The sequence below is a fragment of the Vitis riparia genome, chromosome 17, assembly GCF_004353265.1.
Source record: "Vitis riparia cultivar Riparia Gloire de Montpellier isolate 1030 chromosome 17, EGFV_Vit.rip_1.0, whole genome shotgun sequence".
In the NCBI taxonomy this organism is placed as follows: domain Eukaryota; kingdom Viridiplantae; phylum Streptophyta; class Magnoliopsida; order Vitales; family Vitaceae; genus Vitis; species Vitis riparia.
In genome coordinates, this window is record NC_048447.1 from 20,671,416 (window position 1) to 20,696,239 (window position 24,824).

The following is a 24,824-nucleotide window of genomic DNA, read 5'->3' on the forward strand; positions in this document are numbered from 1 at the left end:
ACCAAGGAAGAACTAAGATTAGGATTAATTACATAACAATTATATATCCATAATGATTTGTACTATGCAAATACACTTCCTTTCCTCATCTAAAACATTGCACCTATTTATAAAAACATTATACTAAGATTGTTATCACAAATTTACTTAATACTAATCAAATTTGTTTGATCTTTCAACATAAAGAACCTCACTAAGTTTGGGACAACCGAATATGCAAATAGAGTCTATCCTTTTAGCTTAACCAATACTACCATCACCAAATGTCACATTATCACCATTAAACTCTTTAAAGGTAGCAAAAAATGACTTACCCCTATCATGTGCCTTGAATAACCACCATATAGTTACCAATCACATGGTACTTTAGCTAAACATTACATTAAAATTAAGGTTGCTTTTATTAATCCAAACTTGCTTAATTTTTAGAGGTGTGCCTACTTGACTTTTCCTATTCCTAGAGCTAGCTAGTGTGAGATCCTCTACCCTTCTTTATGTTCAAATTTTGGTTTTAAAAGAAGTTGGATTCATTTAATCGTCTATTAACATGGTACTAAAATCCATCATAGAGCCACTTATTATACACACTTTTAAATTTATTACAATCATTTTTTCCTACTAGTAGAACTCTTATATAACCTTATTTATGTTACCAAGTTTATGCTTTATCATGGATTAATTTTCCTTTTATTGATAATTTCATTGGAGATTTTACCAAGCAATTTTATTTTTTCCTAGAATTCAAGAGTGTCAACTTTATGAAGTAAATTAGTGTTTTCAAAGTCTAAAGAATCATAACATTTTTTAATTTTAACACTCGACCTTGATTTTTAAGCTTTCTTCATGTAAAGCATCATAGGTAATTGAATGTCATCAAAATCATTATAGCCTTCTCATTAATTTTAGGACTTGGTAAATGAGATGCCATATGTCATATTCCTCCCTCATTAAAACATTTCAATTTTTATTTTTTTTGCTTATACGAGATATTTTCCTTCTCTCTTTACTTTGTTTTAGATTTTTTTTTCCTTATCTGAATATGACTTGCAAGATGTTTTTTATGAGCTTGCATTATTATTATTATTTTTTTAAATTTCTTAGAGTACAAATAAAGCTAAAAAAGAACATTATCTATTAAACTTTTTAGATTCAACATCTTCATTCATAACTGCTTTAAAGGTTGCTCTCTTAGGCTTCTTTGAAGTAGGCATGGAGATATTATATTGTTGAAGTGACCTAATAAATTAATCAATTCTCATAGAGTCAATATATATTTTCTTTCCTTTATAGTAATTACTTTAGGTCTAAATCTCTTAGGAATAGATATAAGGATTATTATTATTATTATTGGTCTTGATTCTTAGACATTCTCATATAGATTGAAACTTGAATGAATTACATCAGTTTTTATCTTCTTCTATTCTTATATTTTCAAACTTAATGATTAGATATAAATTTTAGACAACTTCATAAATGAAACAAACCCTTATTGTGATAGATAAAATATGTTAGATCTCTTTAGCATGTTTATATGTTGCTATCCCACAAAACTAGTTTGGACTCATACCATTAAAAATTCTATAGAGAGGTCTGACATTAGCTCCATTATCAAGTTTATCTTTTTGATATTTGGGCTTAACTTCAATAGTAGATCTCCCAATGCCATCCCAAACTTATTCATTTTTCATTTTTATATGGTTTTCTAACAAGGATAAGTATTTCCATCAAAATAGAGAGTTGATTGTTAAAGGATGATCTCACTTGTTATGATTTCACGAATAAAGAATATAAGTAGGAATCAAAGAAAAAAATGATTTTAAAATTTAATCCGCTTTGATACGATTGAAAGGTTGATGTTCTTGATTCATGAAACCATCTAGAGACTGGTGAGTCTAAAAAATTTATTTATAATAATTCTCAATTATCTTTGTGATTCAATTTATAAGAAAAAAAAAAAAAAAAAAAAACAATCTATGACACCAAGATACGACAAATGATGTATATGAAAACTGCCTGTAGATTCTCACAAAAACCCCATAGAAATAAAATCCAATGATCTATTAAATTATATATAGAGTAAATCCACAAAATATAGAAAGTAAGAATACAAATTTATGTGAACTCAAACACTAGCTTTTCCCAAGGGACTTAGTTTGACCAATACCAATATTCTACATTCACATTGTTGATGTAACATGCAGTATTTCTTAATGAACACCTCAAATTCTTACTAAAGGGATGTGATTGACTACCAACCAATATTTGAGATAGGGCGTATCTTAATAGGATAATCACAATGTAATATAATAAACACATCATGATTTTGGCACATGTTTATATGGAGTACACCCTATTGGACGGGTTGGAGCAAGGTACAGTATGGATTTTCATAATTATTTAAAAAGGCAAAATTCATATGCTCTTGGGCCCTAAGAGGCGCTTGAGACTAGTTGAGAACTCCACGCAATTTTCATTTTCTCAACCCATTTTTCAAAATGCCAATATGAACCTAAATGTCCTACTGTATACTTAGCTGGCTCATAGTTTACTGTTCAATGCAACTGAAACATTTGAAGCTGAAAAATTCCGTCCAAGTAGATGGACTCAGACCAATAAACAATATTTGAATTAAAATTGCCAACTTATATTTAGCTAATGCAATTCATTAACAATTTTTTGTAGATATTGTGAAGGTTAAAAATTAATTAAGAAATCTTTTAATTATGATATCACGTGAGTATCACAATTTAATCCCTCTTGATCAACTAACAACCCAATCAATGACCCATGACCTCTTCAAATTTGAAAACATCGATTTCTCTCATCCAATTTCCCATCGTTTACGTGATAATACAAGTGTTGAAGCATTAAACAAGTACATTTGCAAACTGAAAACTTTGGTTTTGTATTATTATTATTTTTTAAAAAATATCTTTACTTCTATAAATATTTTGAAAAAGTCCATGATTATTATCATTATTAGATATATCATGCAAAATGAAAAAAGCAATTTGAACATAGATTTAATAAGAAGGCTAGCAGCATCACTCATGATTATTTCTAGGAAAATTCTGAAATCCATCCCAATAATAAAAGTTAATGTGAATAAATATGAACTTTAGCTTGTCTGCTAAAAAAAGAAAAAAAAAAGGGGAGTCGAAGGAGCGAACCTGACTTTTGTAACATCACTACCAACTTTTCACACCTAGCTAGATAGCATTGGGCAACAGGGACAGGTCTTATATGGTTAGACTGAGGAAACCCTATATTTCTCTCCCGGTCCTGACCCCTCTTTTTCTTCTGGGTATCGTTCATTCTTCATCGCCCTTTACACTCATATATACATCTTGTGTTGATTTGACTGACACCCGCATCGTCTGAAAAACAGCACTTGATAAAGATTCGGTGCATGAGTTTGATAGCAATAAATTAAGGGTGGTTTCAGAGGCTTATAAGGTGGATCGGAGACATGGGAAGAGGCCTCTTCCTTCCGATGAAGCGGAGGAGAAAGAGGATCAAGATCATATCTTCCCTGTCTACTCAGCTCGCTCCCAACAAGACATGTCCGCTATGGTTTCAGCTCTCACTCAAGTCATTGGAAACACTGACAAAAACCCACTTCATGATCTTGGAAACCCATCACCAATCTCCCACCACTCCGCCACAACCCCACATGATCAACCTTCTCAGCTTCTTCAAGATCAAGGTACTCGTAGCCTAAGTGCTCCACTAATTCATGTTATATAATAATCAAATCCTTTCTATCTTTCATTAACTATTGAAGATAATAATAAAATTTAGACATCAAGGCTGCTGTAGTCAGGATTAATGAGCTGGGTATATATATATACCAGTCGAATGACCATACCTATGGCGTCCAACTCGTTTTGTACCATATGTATATTCCTATCTTGGATTTTACAACTCTTTGTGAAGTTTTTTTCTTTATATTTTTAGTCAGAAGAAACGGTGCAGGTTTGACTGATTTGTTTTCATTTGCATATAAAATCTTTCGCTGCATGCATCTTACTGTGTTGTTTGTCTGTCTTCTTTCAACCCAATACGTTTTCCTCCTCGTCTCACGCCCCATTTGATTTGATTTGATTTCCACTGTTTCTAGAATGTAATTGTTTGTGGGCAATCACATGTTTTGGTCGGTTTGGAGTAATCAAGACTGTAGGCTTTGTATAACACAATGCATGAAGATATTTAGGAAGCAAAAATTTCATTTAGGTTTCTGAAAGGGGTGGAGAGAAGAGAGGATAGAGGGTGGTGTAAGTTGTAACCTAAGTTTGAATATGAAGCGATTTGTTAGATTACAATTAATTAAACTAAAGAAATGTAGTTTTGTGTGAATGAAGGGAACCAGCTGAGGAGAAGACACTATAGGGGAGTAAGGCAAAGACCTTGGGGGAAGTGGGCAGCTGAGATACGTGATCCAAATAAGGCAGCTCGAGTATGGCTGGGCACTTTCGACACTGCTGAGGATGCTGCACTTGCCTATGATGAAGCTGCTCTTAGGTTCAAAGGAAACAAAGCCAAGCTTAACTTCCCTGAAAGAGTTCAAGGCCGAAGCGAATTAGGTTACCTCACAAATCGTCAAGACTTCCTTCTTCCTCAGCAACAACAGCTTCCCAACCCTGCTGTTCCTCCTCTTCCTCATCCATCCCTCTCTCGACCGTCATATCCCAATCTTCATCACTATGCTCAGCTCCTTCCAGGTGGAGGTGGTGATTTAAATCATGCTATGTCCAGTCTTTATGGTAGAGAAGCTTCTACTACGCAGTCTTTGTCAACTACATCTTCATCTTCTTCTACAACCTCTCATCCACAACACCATCAGCGAAGACGACAACGAGAAGAAGAAGAATTACAACAACCACAACTTCTACAATTTTCATCACTGTTTGGAAGTTCTTCTAGCAACGACCCTCACAATAACAGGAGAGATGACTGAAAAGGTCAGTAAAGAGGGTACTTAGTATTCCCAACAATCCCTTTAAGAAGGGTTGCAGTAAAAGATGTGAATTTCGGTTATGTTGTCTTATTTTTATTTTTTATGTTTAAGCTTAAACCCTTGCCTATTGATCTTTCTCTTGAGTTTAAGAGTGAAAAAGAGAACCCACAATGCATGGAAGCGATTCTACTCTATATGTCTAATGTTGTAGAGATTTTATCTGCCAAAAAAGGGAAAAAGAAAATGGATGGGTTTAAGGTGGAACTGCAATATGAAAGAAAGAGAAGATAGATTGATGATATGCTTAACAAGCTGCCATCTCTCAGGCAGTATGAGGTTGGAGCTTGAGTTCCAACTTAAATATTGGAGATGATAACATCTAAAGTTGCCATAGTGTGATGGCAAGTGGGTCTTCCACTGATGCTAAACAGGTGAATGAGTTAATTATACCATGCATGCCAACCCCTTCACGGACAATGGCTTTTGATCAATTTGAATTGAGGTTCCAGCGACTGGATGACTTCATTAGATATTGAGACACCAAAGAGTCCCCACTCAGATGGGAAGTATTCCGGTCTCCAGTTGGACCCTTTAATGGGTTTAGACCCCACGCCAACTCCACCGCCCATGGACGGAAAGAAAGCAGTCAACCATTCAATAGCAATGAGCAATTAAAAACATACAAAAGAATGTACCAATTGAAAAATAATTGATAGTATTAGGGAATTCATTTGGTACCTATTATTGAAAATATATGGTAAAATCTAAATCCTTAGAAAATAGTGTATGAAGTATAAATACATATACAAATAAATGTGATCAAAATGTAAACAACTAGACTCAAATGTAAAATTATGAAACTTTACCAAACTATGTAATTGTACGTATGTAAGTTGTGATTGATTTTATTTTTTGGTGGGTAGCCATTGTTTTTGGTAAATCAACCTCAGAAAAAGGGTGGTGTCCTTGCTCTTGTTTAGCAGTACAGCGGATGAATGTCCTACTCCTAGGGCCAAATGCAAGCAGAAGTCGCAAGATTCTCAAAATGGTACGCGGAAGCGGCGGAACCATACTTATTCAAGCTACGTGTCTCAAAGTAGGATTCTGAAAATGATGGAAACCGGCTTCCTATTTTACATTTGGATTCTGACCAGAAATAGGTTGCACCTACAAACAGTGCTAGTTTTATAATTCATTCATCTCATGGCACGACCAAAAAAATAAAAATAAAATAAAATCTTAAAACAACCCACCCTATGCAATACTAGAATGATCACTTCGATAATAAGTCTCATTCAACACCAATTAGAATTTGTTATGCTACTAAAACCCATATTCCATTTGAATTTCTATTCAATTATGGATTCGGCTGTGATGCTATTAATTATGATCAAACTCATAACTAATTTTAAATTAAAATATAAGATGAATCTATCTTTATAAGTATAGAAACTTTTTTTTCTTTGTTTTTTTGGGTTGAAGCCTGTGGGATGATACATCAATGTAAGTCCTAAGTTAGAAATGAAAATACATATATTATTATGCATTTCAGAGTCGGTGGGGAATGGTGGATGAAATTATGCGCCTCTGATAGAGAGCCTGCTAGGCTTTTGTCACCCTTTGTGTTAGTTCACTCTCACGCTTTGATTCTATTTGCAATCGCAATCACAATCACACAAAATACGGTATGAAGAAGCAGACTTCCATTCTCCCAAGGCTTAAGAGGGCAAGGTTGCACCTGATACAATTAAAACGTTTTAGCCTTTTGATAAATTGAAAACGAAAATCAAGCATGAAGATCTAGAGACGCGGGAGAATGTTCTATACTTCAGTTTTATGTACCAAAAGAAAAAGGGAAGGGAGTACATGGGCGTGCGGCTAAGGCTTGCAGCTGTCTATATTCACACACAAATATCGTAGACGTTTGAAAGTCCCAACTGCAGACTAGCGTGGTGGGCTGTGGTCATTAATATCGGCTGTGAACGACAAAGTCAAAGCCAGCAGCTCTCTTTGATCATTGTGTGACACGTGACTCAGCCTTTTTGGCTGGATTAATGACCATGTCTTGAGTCTCCCATGAACATTCTCCCCAACCAATAACATAATGGGATTCATTAGAGACGTTTAGTTCTCAGATGGAATAAGATTACATGACACTTACCCACCAAAAGAGGAAAAAATAAAGAAAAGAACATTATATTAAAGATTGCTTGAATTTTAAGTAATGCTAAGTTAGTCGACCAGATTCTTGGGATTGTTTCTTAAATGTAAAAAATATTGCTTTTCCTTTTTCAAATTCCCATCATTTGCACCTGGCCGCCTTTCTTTTTGAAATTTTATTCTTTTAATTATTTAATGTATGCCCTTTCTTTCTTTGAGGGGAGCAAACATTTCCTCATCACTGAAATTCTCATTTCTTGCGGCTCCTTTTCTTTATCATTTTCCGCAGAGAAAGGAGTTTAATCGAGTATACAGTAGAGAGAACAAAAGGGCAAAGGGAGAGCGCCATCCATCCAGTTGGGCGGCAAGTGGCAAGCATCGATAATACCGTGTGCGGAGACGCCGCATTTAACATTGGTAAACAACAGAATATATCATTCTTTTTTCTGATCACACTTCAAGAAAATAATATGACATCAATTATTTCATACACACCAAGTGTGAAATGTGTAACAAGGGCAGGCCTCAGGCATTTTTTGGGATACTAGCCACTAACCGATGCAGTGATGGTTTGCCTACTTGAGAGTTGAGAGTTGAGAGTTGAGAGGATGTGCGATGGAGAGTCCCACCACAGCTACCAACTAGGAGCGTGTTGGCGTGGATTTTGGGTGGCAACGGGTCAACCACTATTTGTGTTACCATAAGTGTAGTGATATAAATGATGTTATTATCACTAGGGGGCGCCACCCCAGCTAGATAGATGACTTGTGCCCACCCACTTTCAAACTTTGCGGCCAGTGGTTGCTTGTCACGCTGTGAAAAATATCGGACTGCATTCACATTTATTCTTTAGTTCGAGTACGACAGTCAACAAAAAACATTTTTTTTTTTGAGTTTTAGGTTTGTGAGCAAATGTACAAGTTGGGTCAGCATACCATGTGGGTCTTCCTCAGAAGTGTTGTACAAAAAATTGGGCAGAATAGATGAACAATCTTAAAACTTTAGACACGCTGTCAAGTATGAAGAATGAAGAATGAACCCTTCAATGCACTGCCGGCGATCTCTGCATCTAATGTCAACAGAACTCCTTGGAGATTAAGACATTCTCCATATTAAATCAATCTCAGTGTCTCATGAACAAGAATCATTTGACTCTCCCAGCTTCACTGGCTCCACCAACAATGCCTTGCCGCAAGTCATCACTATTGTTTGACATTTGTAACCAAAGCCCTGCATCCAATAATTTAGTAGACAGTTTTGAAATCAAACCAACCACGGCAATAGATGAATGTGATCATTCTGAAATTAAAAAGAAATAATGTCAAATGGGCGGTGCAGAGCATTGTTCTGGGTATTGATGGTGGGGTCCCAAATTTGCATCCGCTCATTCTTGGGGGCAACCTAGGTGAGATTGTAGACAAAACTTGGGATGAAAATAGAGAGAAGGATTGTGCAGGATCAGGTCAATATGGCCACGCCTAAATGGTTCAGTTGACACAAAGTTCAGGCCCAACCAGGCCCTCATGCCTGCTAATTTCTTCCATATAAAAAAATATAGTAAAAATTCTTAACACAACAACTTTAATAATACTCAAATAATTGTTCTTCATTACTATACTTATAGATATTTTTTCATTCATCACACTTGGGCTCATACAGCAGGGAAATGATGGTTAATAAACTATAAAGCATATCTAAATTGTTTTTGCAGTGAAAATAATTTCACAAACAGATTAAGAAGAGAAACCTGAGCATTTGTCTAGACCAGCAAAAAAAAAAAAGAAAAAAACATGAATACTGGGAACGTTACATTCAGGCCCGAAAATCCAATCCCTTGCTAATGATTTTACCATGACTGCATATGTAAAAATAAAATTAAAACGACAAAGAAATGATTAATTGTATACCAAACTAATTGAAGTAGTACGCTTTCTTTTTGAGGGGGTGTGGAGATCGGACCATTTTGACATACTAATTTGTGTACAAACACTGCATAATAGTGTGTTTGTTGCGAAAACAAGAAGAGTTGTGCAGCCAAAACATAATAGCAAAGGGGTGTAAAAAATTATCATTCTAAATCTCAGGGTTTTTCTTTTAAACTGGTGCAAAGTGCACTTTTGACTCCACAAACCATGGTACAATATGCAGCCTCAGCATGTAAACCAAGTACCAAAACATACATACAAATGAACATTAGCATAAACATGTCCTCTAACCAGGGATGAAAATTTTCACAAAATTCTCCAAAGTATTGGGTGTAGGAGAAGGGAGAAAGAAAATCTGGAACTGATTTTCTCATTAAAATCCACATAGGCTAATTTCTCTTAAATTTCTTTTTTAAAAGTTAAGAAATGGGGCTTACACGTGGCTTTATCTCCAAGCCACACTTGATCTATAATTATTAATGTACATAAAATATATACATTATCTTATCTAAAATATTAAAAATTAATGCATAAATAAATTTTAATTATTTTATTTTCAAATTTCTGCATGATAATCTTTTCAATGGGTGTCTTTTAATATGAAATACAAGAGAAATATAAACTTGAAAATAAAATTATAAATATTTTAAAATAAAAAATAATTAGACATAAAACCATTTCTTTTACATCCTTGGGTACATCCAAACTACATAAATCATCATTTTAATATCAAATGTATTTTTGTGTATTACATATTATTGCCTTATCATACATATTGTTTTCTTTAATAAAACAACTTCAACATGAGTGTAATTACTTATTTTATCTTTTCTTGGAAATTTTTTCCCACATTTTTATGAGTTTTGATCAGCATCCACCATTATTTTTTTTTCCAATTTTCCATTTGATATTTTTTATATTTCCCAAAATTTTCATAAAATTTAACCACCGATATTCCATCAATTTCTGATATTTTCATCCTTTGCTCTAACATCAGGAAACATAATATCTACAATTGAAAACTCACATAAACATATGCTCTAAACGTGTTCTAGACCTCAGAGAATTTCTAATATTCTATGTCATCTCCAAAAGATCTTGGGACTTTAGCTTTAAAGGAGTTCACTAAGCACAAAAAACAGTGAACCTTTCAGATTGTATGATCTTAAACAACTCCAATGCGCAGCACTAATTCAGCAATCCCAAAATGTATGCCATACTTCATAGAATGCTGTCAGAGGGAATATCATGCCAGTGCACATTAGGAATATCACTGAGTTAGTGCACTAGGAGTTAAAATTTGGCTTACAAATGATAAAATGAATGTAATGCATTGAAATGGAGATAAAATAATAACAATAAAAACAACAAGAAGAAGAAGCTAAGAAACTACAATAATGCAAACTTTGAATGATTATAAGGATTTTTAGAAAGAAAAAACCAAACAACAGAAAACAAAAAGCAGCAGGCTACCTCTAATAAATTAGGTATCTGGAGTCCCTTGGCCATTTCTTTAATAAACAGATTCTAAACATTCTTTAGCTCTATGAACCTTTGATTGGAGGTAAAAGCTGCCATTCTTAGCATTCTGCTCAAACAAGTTATCATACTTCTGCATTCAGGGAAACATGATGTCTTTTCACATAAGACTCATGAAAACCTAGTGCTGACATAATAGAGTGGACACTGCAAAATAATAAACTGTATTAAGATATGAGACAAACCTGTAAGATTTCCTCCCACGATGAATGCTCAGTGACACCTAGAATATGCCTTGCCTCTAGTTCAGGCATTATTTTGCTTCCTCTCCTGATGTTCTGTACTGTTTCTTGAGCAACACCAGATTTTGAGGCATCTGAAAGCAACCACACAAAAGTAATGAACCCAAAAAAGGCAGGAGGTCTGAGATAGAACAACAATAAAAGACATTGAAGTGTACCCAGTAGAGAAAATATTTGGAATTATGTGCTATATGAGTTCAGAATAAGATATAGAACTAAAGAAAGCAAAACATGACTAGATGCACAAATAAACCAAAAAAGACACATACTTGCAAGCGCCTGATGATATGCTTGAACTAAAGCTCTTGCCAATATTCCGGATCCAATAACAACCAAGTTCGCAAGGATTTTTGCAGCCTGAACCAACAAGTAACAGCAAATCAACTATGAAATACTTCCTCTTTTCTAATGCTCTTTCCCCCTTAAAATTGGAATGCAGCAGGTCCATTAAGTAGTAGAACACAGGATAGGAGTTTTGGGGAAAATGTTAAAGAGACTAAGAGGGTGTTTGGTAAAACTTAATAATTATTACTTCTTTACTTAAGTTAACTTTAAGTTAAATTACTTTTAAATTGTTGACTTAAAATTTATTCTAAATCATTAAATTGACATATTTACCCGCATTAATTTTAACTAATATTTATGCTTTCACTAATCGTAAGCAATAAATTTATTTGTTAAACATCCATATTTAAAGTATTATAGATGCATAAGATACTACAAAAATATTTACTATAAAAGATGAGTTGTGGATGTAAAGTAAAACATACCCTCACTAAACATGGACAAATAAGGCAAAAGAGATCTGAGATTAAGAATAAGTTAATTATTTTGACTTAATATTTAAAGTTATTTTTTATTTTAAGTTGTGATATTAAGTTATTCAACTAAACATATTTAATCTACTTAAATTAAGTTATTAAGTTGTGTTAAGCTATTAAGTTAATCTACCATTCTCTAAAAGTATAAAAAGCTAGTGACCTTTGCAAAAGATACATTGACTATGACAAAAAAGTGAAAAACTAGTGACAGAATGCAGGTGTAAATCAGCAAGCGATCTTACAAGTTACACACCCATGAGTAACCTAGATGATAGTGCTAAGCTCATGACCCAGCAAAAGTACAGGTTCAATCAAGAGAATTAACAGCACAACCTACAGAGCCTAATGCAACAATCTATAAAATGTAAAAGAACCATCCTCAAAACTGAAAAACTAAACACTCTCCCAACGATGTGTGTGATATGTATACGTGATTTTGGGCCAGAAATAAATAGCTTCAGACAGCATTATTCAGATCCAAACTTTATAAGGTTCCTTGAAAAGCCTGTGAATTGGAAAGAAAACAGCACCTTTTTTCTGTTACAAAATGGTAGAAAGATCAATATGACAGGCATGGATAACCTATGCCTACAATGTGTCCAGCCCACATGCAATTACTACTTGACGGTAAAAATGATGCAGCCCTTGCTAGGTCAAATCCAGATTGCTGGTCCCTTTGCAGCCAAGGAACATAAACCCCTCAGAACAAGGTACTTTTAACACTCATTATTAACATATAAGTAATATGTATCCAAATGCAAGTAGTTCTAAAATAGCATTGGCATCCATGTGAAGTATTTAGAAGCTCTCACCAGTTTTCCTAACTATTCCTACTTGAGTGGGTATTTTTATAAGTCATGCCTCTAAAATGCCTCCAACATCAAGCCATCAAAGAGCAACATGGGGCCATTGTGTCCCAGTGACTGAGGCCCTATGTGACGGGGTGTACCTTGAAGCCCAAAACCAAGCCAAAAGTATAGACAAGCCTAGGGAGCTCAAACAAGCTCAATGCTTGCACCAATGGGCCCATTAGGCGCATCTAGCTCGTAAAGGGGGTTGGCTACAACATCCCACCATTATGTCATAGATTTAGGTGTTTTCCAAGCAACTTGTGGCACACTTAAATAACTCAAAGTGCTCAAACTTGCAAAATCAGCCTTTCATGAACTTAGCTTTTTATGCTAAGCAACATTATGCAACATGGAAGTTCGAGATGAACAAAGTAAGCAACACATAAATAACTCAAAGTGCTCAAACTTGCAAAATCAGCCTTTCACGAACTTAGCTTTTTATGCTAAACAACATCATGCAACACAGAAGTTGGAGATGAACAAAGCAAGCAACACTTGCATAGTTTGAAAGAATGGAAGATTGTATTATACAAGAATGCTTTACAAGGCTTGGTGCCTAGGGCAAATGGGGCCTCCTCTAGAAGCCACTTACCTTAAAAGAATTCTCAAGAATACTCCAAATAACTCCAAGGATCCCATTTATGAGATGTGTAAATGTCTCTAGGTTATGTTGGAAGCTTCTTGTCCTCATATAAGGTCAAGTGAGGCGTAATTTGAGTAGGGTGTGACAATTAGCTATGCAAGATTTAAGCAATCTCGCTTAGAAGTTCAACTCAGAGCTAATCAAGGCACAAAATGGCCTCATATTGGATCACTGTAGTCATGAACACTTCAGCAAATATGAGGGGATGACAAGCCATCACTTTAACCGGTAACACCTAATACATATGTCATGCTGAGATCGCCATTCATTCATTGCCTATATAGGAGACAAGCCTGCAGTTCCCAAGGGCAGGCGATGAGCTCTCACTTCCCATAAACACCCTGATTGGTTTTGATCCTCTAGATCAGCTTACTCATTGTAAGCAAAGTTTTTAAAGGCGAAAGCGTAAGGCGAGGCGTTTTTGTGTTCGTGAGGCGAGGCGTAAGCCTCGAGGCGTTGAGGCGTAAGCTTTTTAAGCCTCACATTATATAATTAATTAATATTTTTAAATATATAAAATAAAATAGCATAAATAGAAACATGAAAACAATTCATTAGAATCATAATAAAAAAAGCATACTAGTACCCTACTTTCACAAAAAAACCATAACAAAGTCATAAAATAGATTCTAGATTCAACTATACTAATAATTTCAAACTTTAACAAAAAACCATAACTAAGTCATCAAATAGAAAATAGAGTCAACCATAATAATAGTTCTAAACTTTTACAAAAAATCTATAACTAAGTCATAAAATAACAACTAGAGTCAATTGTTTCAACTTAAATCCTCATCATCAAGGTCATCATCATCCTCATCCAATGTATCAATAGTAGGAAAATGTCCACTATCATGTATCCCCATTTCATGTAAATCTTCATCTTCATCAATTGGTGTCAAATTCAACTCCTTCTCTTTGCCTTTGCCTCCACTTGTACCTAGCATAAAGAATTAATTAAGTGTAAATATTATAAGTTTTTTTATTAAATTTAATCAAATTTATGACTTCAATTTTTGAGTACTTACTTGGTACTTCATTATGTTTCCTTTTGTAGGAATGTGAAGAAACCATGTGATCCGATGATGTTTCAATCTCTTGGGAGTTGGATGAAACAGCTCTAATGGCATCAACACTGAATAACTCATTATCTTGAAGCCAACAAAGATCAAGGGGGAGGAGGGGATCTTCTTTCTCCGCAATCCATTCATCATCCGAATCAATCTCCTCTACCAAAATCGGATCAACATTTTGTTTCCTTTGTAGACTTCGCTCTCTCAATCTAGTGTTGTATCTTACATACACTAGAGCATTCAACCTTTGATGTTCAAGTCTATTTCTTTTTTTTGTATGGATCTACAAATAATAAAAGTATCAAATTTATGTGTTAAAATGAAATAAGGTTCTCTAACATTGACATAGAAATATATGTATAAAAATTTACAAAATAGAAGTATTACCGACTCAAATGTGCTCCAATTTCTTTCACATCCCGAAGCACTACAAGTAAGGCTAAGGACTCGAATAGCAAACTTTTGCAACTCCGGTGTTGAACCTCCAAAACGCATCCACCAACTTGTAGGACTTCTTAATGTTCGAGAATCAATTGCAATACGACTCCCAAATTCACCCATTGCTTGGTCATATGAGTCCAACTGAATGTCAGCTTTTAAACGTTCTTGATAATCCAACATCCTATCCATGCATTCAAATAATCCCTTCCTCACCTCATCAGCATTAGAAAACTTATCTCCATACCGCAATTGAGGATTAAGATAATAACCCGCTACATGTAAAGGTCGATGAAGTTGCGGAGTCCATCTTGCATCAATTTTTCTCCAAATTAGGCCATATTTTCTCTCCACACCTCGACAATTAAATGCAATCTTCTCCTTAGCTGAATCCATCAACTCATAAATATAACCCATGGCTGGTCTTTCCTCTGAATCAACCTCTCTCAAGACACTAACTAATGGAACAGTGGTCTTTATGCAAAAAGCAACATGAGGCCAAAAATTTGGATCAAACAACACTGTACTTCGAGTTTTCACACCTTCTACCTTTTTAGCCCATGTGCTTGAACACCATTTTTCTGATGAGAACATTGCTATAAGAGCTTGCTTTTGCTTATAAAGACTTTGGAGAGTAAGAAATGCAGTAGCAAATCGTGTAATTGCTGGACGAAGAAGTTCATGATTTTTTGTAAATGTTCTCATCAAGCTAAGAACCCAAGTATGCCCATATATGAACTTCACTACTTGCCTAGCTTGAGATAGTGTAGTAGCATGGACATTTAGCTTTCCAATATCCTCCAACATCAAATCAATACAATGAGCAGCACAAGGAGTCCACCACAATTTTCTCCTTTTTCCATAAGCCTCATTCCAGCATTCACATAATTAGAGGCATTATCAGTGATGACTTGCACAACATTCTCCTCTCCAATTTCTTCAACCACCTCATCAAGATATTTGAACATCAATTCCCCATTTTTTATTGTATCAGAAGCATCAATTGATTTCATAAACCAAGTGCCAGCAGGACTATTCACCAAAAAATTGATAAGACACCTACTCTTTCCATCTGTCCAACCATCTGACATAATTGAACATCCATATTGTTTCCAAGCTTTTTTGTGATCTTCCATAATGATACTTAGGTCATTCACCTCTTCTTTAAGAATCCATGTCCTCAATTCATGCATAGATGGAGGCTTAAACCCGGGCCCAAAATTTGCAATAGCATCTATCATAGGAAACCAATAAGGATCATTCACAGTGTTGAATGGGAGACCTTTTGAATACATGAATCTACCAATTTTTCTACACACTTCCTTCCTTTCTTCTTGCTTCCACTTTGAATTCAAAGTAGTTTGTCTAGGTTGTGAAGTGGTAAATTTATCCATGGGTCCCCTAGGAATAGGTTCCCCACTCCCACTTACACTCCCACTCCCACTCCCACTCCCTAATGTCCCTATTGTTTTAGACAAGGCACTCTCATGCATTGAATTAGGACCCATACCAATTTCTTGGAGCAATTCATTTCTTTTCGTTTTTTGATCCTTAAAATTGGCCAATGCCTCTTTGTATTCCAATCTAGCATCTTCACTAACCTTGTTGCATGGTTTCATACCATGATGAGTTCCGGCTAAGTGATGCTTGAGTCTATTCACCCCTCCCGTGCATCTTTGATTGCAAAATTTACATCTTAAATATTGCTCCCCGGTAACTTCAAGAACATACTTCCACACAAAATCTTTTCTTGAATTTTTCGAATCGGAGGAACTCATTCTAAAAAAAAAAACACCAATAATAATATTCAAATTTCTATATAATAATATAATTGACTAAAAAATAATAACAAAGCACAATTGAAAGAAATTTAAAAATGAAATACAAAATTTAATTGGTTTAAATTTAAAAAAAAAACCAATTTTTTTTAAATGAGTTTAAAAATTATACACATAAATTTTAATTGGAATTTAATAATGAAACAAAGAAAATTGAGGTGAGAATTAAAATTAAACCAGAAATAAAAAATTCAAAATTCACAAATAATTATCTTTTATATAATTTTAATTATATTTGTAAGCAATCATATAAAAAACTTCAAAAAAAATCTTATTAACAAAAGGCACATCTGATTTGATAAATTAAAAAAAAAAAAAAAAAAAAAAAAAAAAAAAAAGATGAAAAACCTACTGGAGAGAGAGAAAAAACGTGGACGGGAAGTGTGGGCTGTGAGCTTGTGGGAGAATTTAAATGTGAGAGAGAAAAAAGGCTTTAAAACTTAAATAGATGTACAGCACGCACATCTGATTTGATAAAAAAAAAAAAAAAAATTAGGATGAGGAGCCGACGCCCGTGTGGATCGCAGAGAGAGAGATGAAGAAGGAGAAACCATGGAAGAGGGGGTTCGCAACATACCTGGAGATGAGAGGGATTGCCGCCGGAGAAGATCGCTGCGATTGGTCGCCGCCGAGGGTGAGCACTCCGTCGCCGCTTGATTGGAAGAGGTAGGGTTTCGTTTTGGGTTTGTTTTCAGTCGGGATTGGGGTTTTAGGGATTACTTAGGGTTTTTTTTAAGTCTCTGTTCATTGCCACATCAGATCCGACGAAGCGTACGCCTCACCGGAAAAGCGTGAAAGGCGCGATCAAAGCGCGCCTCAATCACGCCTCACCAAAAAAGCGTACGCCTTTCAGGTGTTTCGCTTTATTTTTAACGCCTCAACGCGTTTTCGCTACGCCTCGCCTCAAGGCGCGCCTCAAGGCGCGCCCCACAAACGCCTTTAAAAACACTGATTGTAAGGTACCCTACATAATAAATCCCACCAACTCTCATACCAAGATGTTGAATCCTACTAGGTCACTTTATCTCTATGCAAATTGCAACTTCAATGTTGCTACATGTTGGGGAGTAGCAATACTGCTCTTAAGCCCGTGGATGTTTCACCTAAATAATGGCTCTTAAAACAGGTTGTGGTGAATGTCATAAAAGGTTTGATCTACCCTCACTAGATGCCAATTAGTTTTCAAATGAGATAGTCAAAACTCGATCAAACAATTTGTATTAGAGCCAAGGTTCATAGGCTTGAGTCATAAGAGTATCATGTTTGGGGGATTGCTGGGGTGGAACAATGCCACTCTTAAGCCCCATGATGGGTCACCCAAATGATGGCATGACTCTTAGAACCAGCCCACAGGGTGTGATATCAAATGCCATAAAAAGTTTGATCTACACTCACTGGACACCAATTGAGTTTCAAATGAAATAGTCAAAATTTCAATACAACACTGCACTCCTCCCAAGGGAAGGTATCCTTTACATATAACCATTTTCTTTGGCACAAGATAACTTGCCTAAGAACACCGCCATTTACAAGATTTTATTTGCAAAATGGATCAAATACAAACTAGAGAGAGAGAGAGAGAGAGAGAGAGAGAGAGAGAGAGATGAGTAAAATCATTTGAGAGAAGGGAGAATGCCATAGCAAGAAATAATTCCACTTTCGTTATCATGTATCAACAAAAATGATGATCATCATCAAAACCAAAGGGAACTCTATCATGATGTCTTAACTTCACCACAGTAAAGGTCTAACTTAGGTGCCATTATAGTATTTAAACTCCCCTAATTGCCATCTCTACTTTAAGTTGGCTCAGGTGCCACCAAAATTGAAGTCATAACCTTATTGTATCAATACGTAAGTTATTTCCTTTCACAATCTACATGATTCTACTTCCACACGACCAACTGTGAAAGGTCCACAGCAGTGGTATGCATAGCATCACTGGCACAGGCTCTGAAACACTCCAAGTCAAGATGAACTTTTTTTGGTGAGGATGATTAAAGCAAGCAAATGACATGGTATAAGCAAATAACACCTGAGCAACCATCAAATAGGGTTGCAGTTAAGTATATAACCTTGATTGTTGGATGATACATACACATGATTATGACCAAAACATTACCAACAGAAGGTAATAAATAGGCAAGAAAATGCCATGCTTGCCATCAGTGAAGAAGTAAATAAATACTTAGGATCTTGAGGCACTGGATAAATTTGTTTCAAAATACCAGAAACCTACAATAAGAGGCCAACATATGTAAGATATATCTTTTAACAGAATTATAATTATCAGTACCAACTGGAGCTTTGAGGGCACCGCATCAGTGGGGTGGAAGGACTGGTGAGTGGGAGACTGGCAAAAAAATCCATATGATTTTAAAAAAATACATAAAATAAATAAAAGAAGAAGAAAATCAATCCAAGTAAATCAGTCTATAACAAATGACAAAATCTATCAGCATTGATAAAGTTGCCACAATAAATCCCTTTCATGCATGTAACAGCTGTTTTACATGGAAGAATATGGAAAATAATAAGCCAAAACTAGGCATATGTTCAGTGTATACAAAAATTCATCTTTTGACATCTGTTCAAATGAAAATGCCAATAATGACAACCAATTCAGAAATTATCCCTCTGAGTGACTTAGAATACAACTCCAAATTTAAAAATCTTAGCAACATATAAGTAATCTTGGAAAGATCAAGTCACCAATTTGTTTCAATAAAAATGTAAAAACGCATCCCACTTAGGCTCTTTCCAAACAGGATAATTATGGAGGGAATGGAAGGGAAAACTGAAAATAGCTTGTAACTTGCAGCGTTCTTTCATTGTCCTTTTGAGATCCAAACGGATAGTAGAGCAACCAAAGCAGACTAAAACAAATATGGCATCCAGAATCAATCGATGGAAATTCAACAAACACTCAAGTCCCAAGATGTAATGGCACACTGCCAACAGTACGAATCCACCCAAAATCCAAACTTTGACCATTAAGACATTGCCCATTGAAAAAGACCCGATATTTGAAACCACCAGCAATTAGCATATCCCACCTTGCCCGGCATTTGAATGGTGATAAACAACAGCTGGAACTCACATACCCTGGAAGAATCAGCCATTCCCCTTTGCAAAGAAAGGCCTTATAAAATGGACAAAAGAAAAAACAGCACCCATAACCAAAATCTGACCTTGGCAGAATTAGACAGAATACAAAAAAAAAAAACAAAAAAAAAAAAACATCTAAGCTACGAATTTTCCTATGGCAGCTTGTTAACCTAAACTATATGCGGTCGCCAGTTCTTAAAATTTTGTAACTTTGTAACCAAGTGAAACTGGAGAAATAAGACCCTCAAAACATCTTTTCCAATCCATTAGACAGAAAAACTGGAACAGTCAAATCAGGCAATTTGGCGTTTCACTATTCATTAGCTTCACACAATCTAACTCGAACCCTTTGGACAGATTCATGCAGTGTTTTTGCCCTTTTTTCCATTGAATCAATAAGGTTATTGCACAAAGAAATACACTAAGAAGGAATTTGAATAAATTAAAGTTGAGAAAAGAAATAAATGAATCAACTTTAACACTTGGGAAATGGATGGTATTACCTTAGGGCTTTCACAGAGAGAAACTACTGATTTCAGTGGAAATTCAAGCGAAGTTTTTGAGTGCAGCCAGCAGGCAAAGCAGTGGACAGTTTTGGACTTGCAAGCCCATGGGCTCAACATGGGCCTCCAAGGAATACGGTACGCCTGAAATCCAAAGCAACAACCGATTTTTTGGACTCCCAAGCCCAAAAAGTGGCCCGAACAATTTAAAGAAAAAAGAGTTGAGGAATAAAATTTTCTTAGGTTATTCCTTACCAAGATCTCGTACTCTCCTACAGAAATGCAATGTTATTGACTTTGTCTCCGTGTGTTCCAATTGTTTAATGTTTTAACTTTTAAAGCAAACAGGTTGAAGACACTTTGGGGGTGTTTGGTACGTCGGAATAGGGAATAGAAATAATATTTTGTTTCATTTCCTATTTCTTAGTGAAATGGAATGAATTTGATGATTCCATTTCTAGCATTTGGATGAACTTAGGAATGTAAGATTAGAATGATTATTTGTTTCCATTCCAATGTTTGATAATAATAGGAATGGAAATGAAAAAGAAATAAATTTACAATAATATCTTTACATATAATTTAAAATATTTTTTTATTTTTACTTTTATTTTTAAAAATAAAATTTGAGAGGTTTTTTGTTATTAAATAATAAGACTAAAAAATATATATATACTTAATAAATAAAAAATTAACCATAAAAAATCGTATAACCCTAATGCACAAATATTCAATTATTATTTTTATTAAAAATTTGAATAATTTGTCATGCTTAAGTAGTTATAAAATTATATTTTTCAAAAAAAAATTATTTATTATAATATTTAAATTCTTAAAGCTAGCAAATGTTTTTCCTATTTTCAAAAGAGGAAATAAAATAATTCAAATTTATTCTAATTTTCAACAAGTATCATATCCGATATAATCCATAACCTTAAAAAATTTTAAATATTCGTTTTTTTTTTATCAATATATTTTACTAAGAAAAAAAAAAGATAAGAAGTGGATGATGAATGGATAGACCTTTACAAAGAAGATAAACATCGGGTTTGAAAAACAAGACAAGAGGGTAAAATAATAATTTAGGTTATTTTATATTATCAAATAGGTTTAATGAATCAGAATACCACCTACTTTTAATGAATGCAAATCCGACTCATAAGTTGGATTTGATTTCTGCCGAAATAATTTTTTATTTTATTTTCGCCTTCTTAACATTTATCCAAACATAGGAATAAGGGAGAAAAGGAATGAGATGTCTATTCTCACTTCCTATTCCCGTGTACCAAACACCCCTTTGAGTACTGTGAATGGAATGGTAATCCTTAAATCGGAAAAAGGATACTTTTTTAAAATTAGGAAAATGACTCTCTATCCGATAAAATTGTCTTAAACGTGAGAATTAAGGACCTTATAATTTAATTATGAAAGCATCGTATCCTATGATTTACTTTTTATATTATATAAATTAAAATACCAAATTTTTTTATTCCATTTTGATAAAACAATGTTACTAAAAAAATTGAAAGAATTATCATGGTATAAACACTCCCATTACTCAAATTCATCATTCGCCTGGATATTGATTCTTAGTGGACGACAACAACCCCGGCCCCGACCCTCACCCCCACCACCATTTCTCCGCGGGCGACCCCGGCCACGACCAACAGTTTTCTTCCCATTAGGAGAATCTTCGGCATTGGTCTCGTTTTTCTTCTCATCATCCAAATTTGAGGGGCAATTCACAGGATCAACTTTTTCAAAATTCTCTTGAGCTATGGGTTCCTCCCTCTTTGGTGTCACATTGCAATGATTGGATCAAATCCATTAAGTCTCTATTAACCTGTCACTATCAGTCCCCAACAAGCTCACGACGACTTGCACTTCTTCCACATTAACGAAAAACATTCACTGATTCTACTTCTGGTTGCTGAGAGCATAAGAAAGGAAACCTAAAAAGATTTTTATGAATCTTACAACCTGTGGATTTTGCAGGAATTCGGAGATGTCAGCTGAGCAAGAAGGGCACTTCATGACATTCTTTTGCGATCTAAGTGCCTGCCCACTAAAGCATAATCTCTCACGTCTTACCAGCAAAGGCCTCTTGCACACAATCTTTGCAAAAGTTATGAGCACATGGTGTTGTTACAGGAAGCCTCATCACATTTTGACACAGCGAGCAGTAGAAATCTGCATTCGGAAATGTAAGTGAAATTTAAGAAAATGAACATAATAAAATCTATTAAACATCAAGGAAGCAAGATTATACAACAGTCCTCCCTCTACCTTAGTTTTCCACATCAAGTTAACCTTCAATGATCCTAATTTGGACCATTTCCATACCCTAAAAGATCAGATCATAGAAAATACCAATTTCTTTTATGAGTTCAAAATCCCTATGGAACCATCTTGTCAGAACATTGATGTTTTAATTTGATTCAATAACAAATTGGAAGGAGGTCAACCATCCACCTAAGGGACAGTTTCAAATCCTAAGGAGGATGGCATTGGTTAAATAAGAATAAAGAAGGAAAAAGAATAAGAACAGAGAGAAAACCAAATCTTTAGGGAGCTTTTCTCTTGCAGTTCTCTTTCTCTTTCTCTTTCTCACGGAATTTCCAGTGTCCACAAGTTTACGGCTGACAGGTGGAGTTCTTTTCCACTTCCATAGGAGTGTATTGTCCTGGGAAAAAGATTGCAGCGTAGCATAACTATTTTTACATGGACAATATGTGCATATTGTCCCACAAGGGAAAAAAACAGTCGAGATCTGAAGGGCTTAATAACAATTGAAACACGCGATAGAAATATCATCTAATCAATCCAAGCAGTAATCTTTATGATCTGGTTCACATCATTTTGTTCTTTTCTACGTGCGCATGGGCTTTACTAGAAAAAGAAGGATTAAAAACAAGCAAAATAATGGTGAGAGAGAGAAATATGACCACTTACATCAAAGTCCCATGATGGACTTTCCTTCCTTTCTGTTATCATCAGTAGCCTGCTTTATATCACAAGATGCTTCAAATGACCCTCCCCATGGGCTTATATAGGAGATGAGAAGCTTCTAGAGATCCCTGGAGATAGTTACACTTGCTACAAAGTGGAAGAGTATAGAAGCTTTTAGAGAGGGCTAGAGATGTTCACACATCTCTACACTTGGCTAAGAGAGAATTGGAATAGTGTGGGGGTGTTTAAGAATCTTTCAAAGTTATTTTGTACATACCCATGTGCATAAACTAGTGTAGGAGCTTCCAAATTATTCTTGATTTGTAAGGACCTATCCAAGGTTCTAGAGAGTTCCATTGCTACCTATAAATAGGTGAGGACCTTATTTGGCCAAGACACCACCTAAGAACCTAACCAACCAAGCAAGTGAGTTCCCAAAAGCACTTGTAAAGTTTCCTTTGAGTAATAAAAACTTCCATTCTTTAAGAGTTACTTACTACGTCTTCTAAAGCTTCTGAGTCGTGAGCATCTTAACCTAACAAGTTAAGCATTGGGAGTAAGGCTGACTTAGCAAGATCAAGTGTCTTGACTTGTCTAAGTGTTGCACGAGTTTAGGAAAAGACCAAGTCCGTGACATTTAGCTCCGGAATCTCTAGCAAGGGGTCTAGGTCGATCCCCATGTTCATCACTACAGTTAAAAGTAGGGAAAAAATAATAAAGGGAATTCAATGAGAGAAGAAGCTGCAAAACCACACAAACCTTGTCCATGGGGTGGGTTCATTGTCACATCTAACAAATAGGTACCTACAAACCTTATACCTCTTGTGCATATAAAAACCTTATCAATACACATTTAGCAAAAAGAACAACCTAACTAGAGAATATGTATTTGTAGGATATGTATTTACTTGAATTCCAATTTTTCTCCAACATTTCTCAATTATGTATATTCCATCATAGAGAACCCCATTCTCAAGTGCTTAGGAAGAATGTTTTTCTTTATGGGACTTGAACATGAGAAGAATGGAAGATATTTCTGTTACCCCAAGGGTTCTCCTGATTGCGTTTTGATGATGCCAAATCATGATTAAATTGCTAATTAGTTTGAATTATAAAGAATTTCAAGTTTTAATTTGGAAAATTAAAAGGATATTCGAGAAATTCATCAAATAACCTAATATACGCAAGATCAAGACAATTGGAAGACCTTTAATCATAAGAAACATATGTAAGATGAATGTATGGATGCACTTAGGATTTTTTATTTTATTTTATATTTTCATGCATCCTTAAAAACTCGGTTTATGCATTAAAGTTACATTTCCATTAAAACCCGAGTTTTATCAAATGAACCTTAGGCAAATCACTTCAAAATTGGCATATTCATTTACCTAAAGACCTAGCCTAAGTGTTAGAAGTGAAAGGAATAGAAAAAAATAGGTTTTTGGGCAAAAAATGGTGAACCGGTCAAGGCATTGGTCAACTAGCTCAATCGGCTAGGGTATTGATCAACCGGTTATACCTTTCCGATCGAGAGGGTATAATCGATTGAGGTCTGATCGAGAGATGCAAAAGATATTCTCTCTCTTTCGGTAGTCTTGCATTCTCGGTCGATGACTATGTCTTTCTGATCGAGTCATGGTTGAAATTCGATCGAGACCTAACGGTCACCTGTTATATATTTATTGCTCAACGGCTAGTTAACCGGTCGGCCCCTAACTTGATCGGTTGAGGTTGCTTTTGGCATTTTGGCTATCAAGTTTAAAAACCTATAAAT

At 35.1% G+C, this 24,824-nt stretch overlaps 3 protein-coding genes across 3 annotated transcripts; 1 reads left to right on the forward strand and 2 right to left on the reverse strand.

Moving 5' to 3' along the window:
* Positions 1-3,384: 3,384 nt before the first annotated feature.
* LOC117904221 (ethylene-responsive transcription factor ERF114) lies at positions 3,385-5,151 on the forward strand (the record flags this gene model as incomplete). Its single annotated transcript, XM_034816729.1, has 2 exons — positions 3,385-3,706; positions 4,362-5,151. Coding segments are annotated over 2 exons (918 nt in total), but the record flags the coding sequence as incomplete, so codon positions are not given.
* Positions 5,152-7,983: 2,832 nt separating this feature from the next.
* On the reverse strand, positions 7,984-20,218 carry LOC117904222 (mitochondrial import inner membrane translocase subunit PAM16 like 1). The gene is made up of 5 exons (XM_034816730.1): positions 20,099-20,218; positions 11,093-11,180; positions 10,767-10,897; positions 10,516-10,654; positions 7,984-8,347 (listed from the first exon to the last, which is right to left on the reverse strand). The coding sequence occupies exons 1-4, from the start codon at positions 20,216-20,218 to the stop codon at positions 10,556-10,558; spliced, it is 438 nt and encodes a 145-aa protein (XP_034672621.1). The 3' UTR covers positions 7,984-8,347; positions 10,516-10,555.
* LOC117904723 lies at positions 13,757-18,576 on the reverse strand. Its single transcript, XM_034817478.1, has 4 exons — positions 17,065-18,576; positions 14,599-16,428; positions 14,167-14,494; positions 13,757-14,078 (listed from the first exon to the last, which is right to left on the reverse strand). The coding sequence occupies exons 2-4, from the start codon at positions 15,454-15,456 to the stop codon at positions 13,918-13,920; spliced, it is 1,347 nt and encodes a 448-aa protein (XP_034673369.1). The 5' UTR covers positions 15,457-16,428; positions 17,065-18,576; the 3' UTR covers positions 13,757-13,917.
* Positions 20,219-24,824: the final 4,606 nt, after the last annotated feature.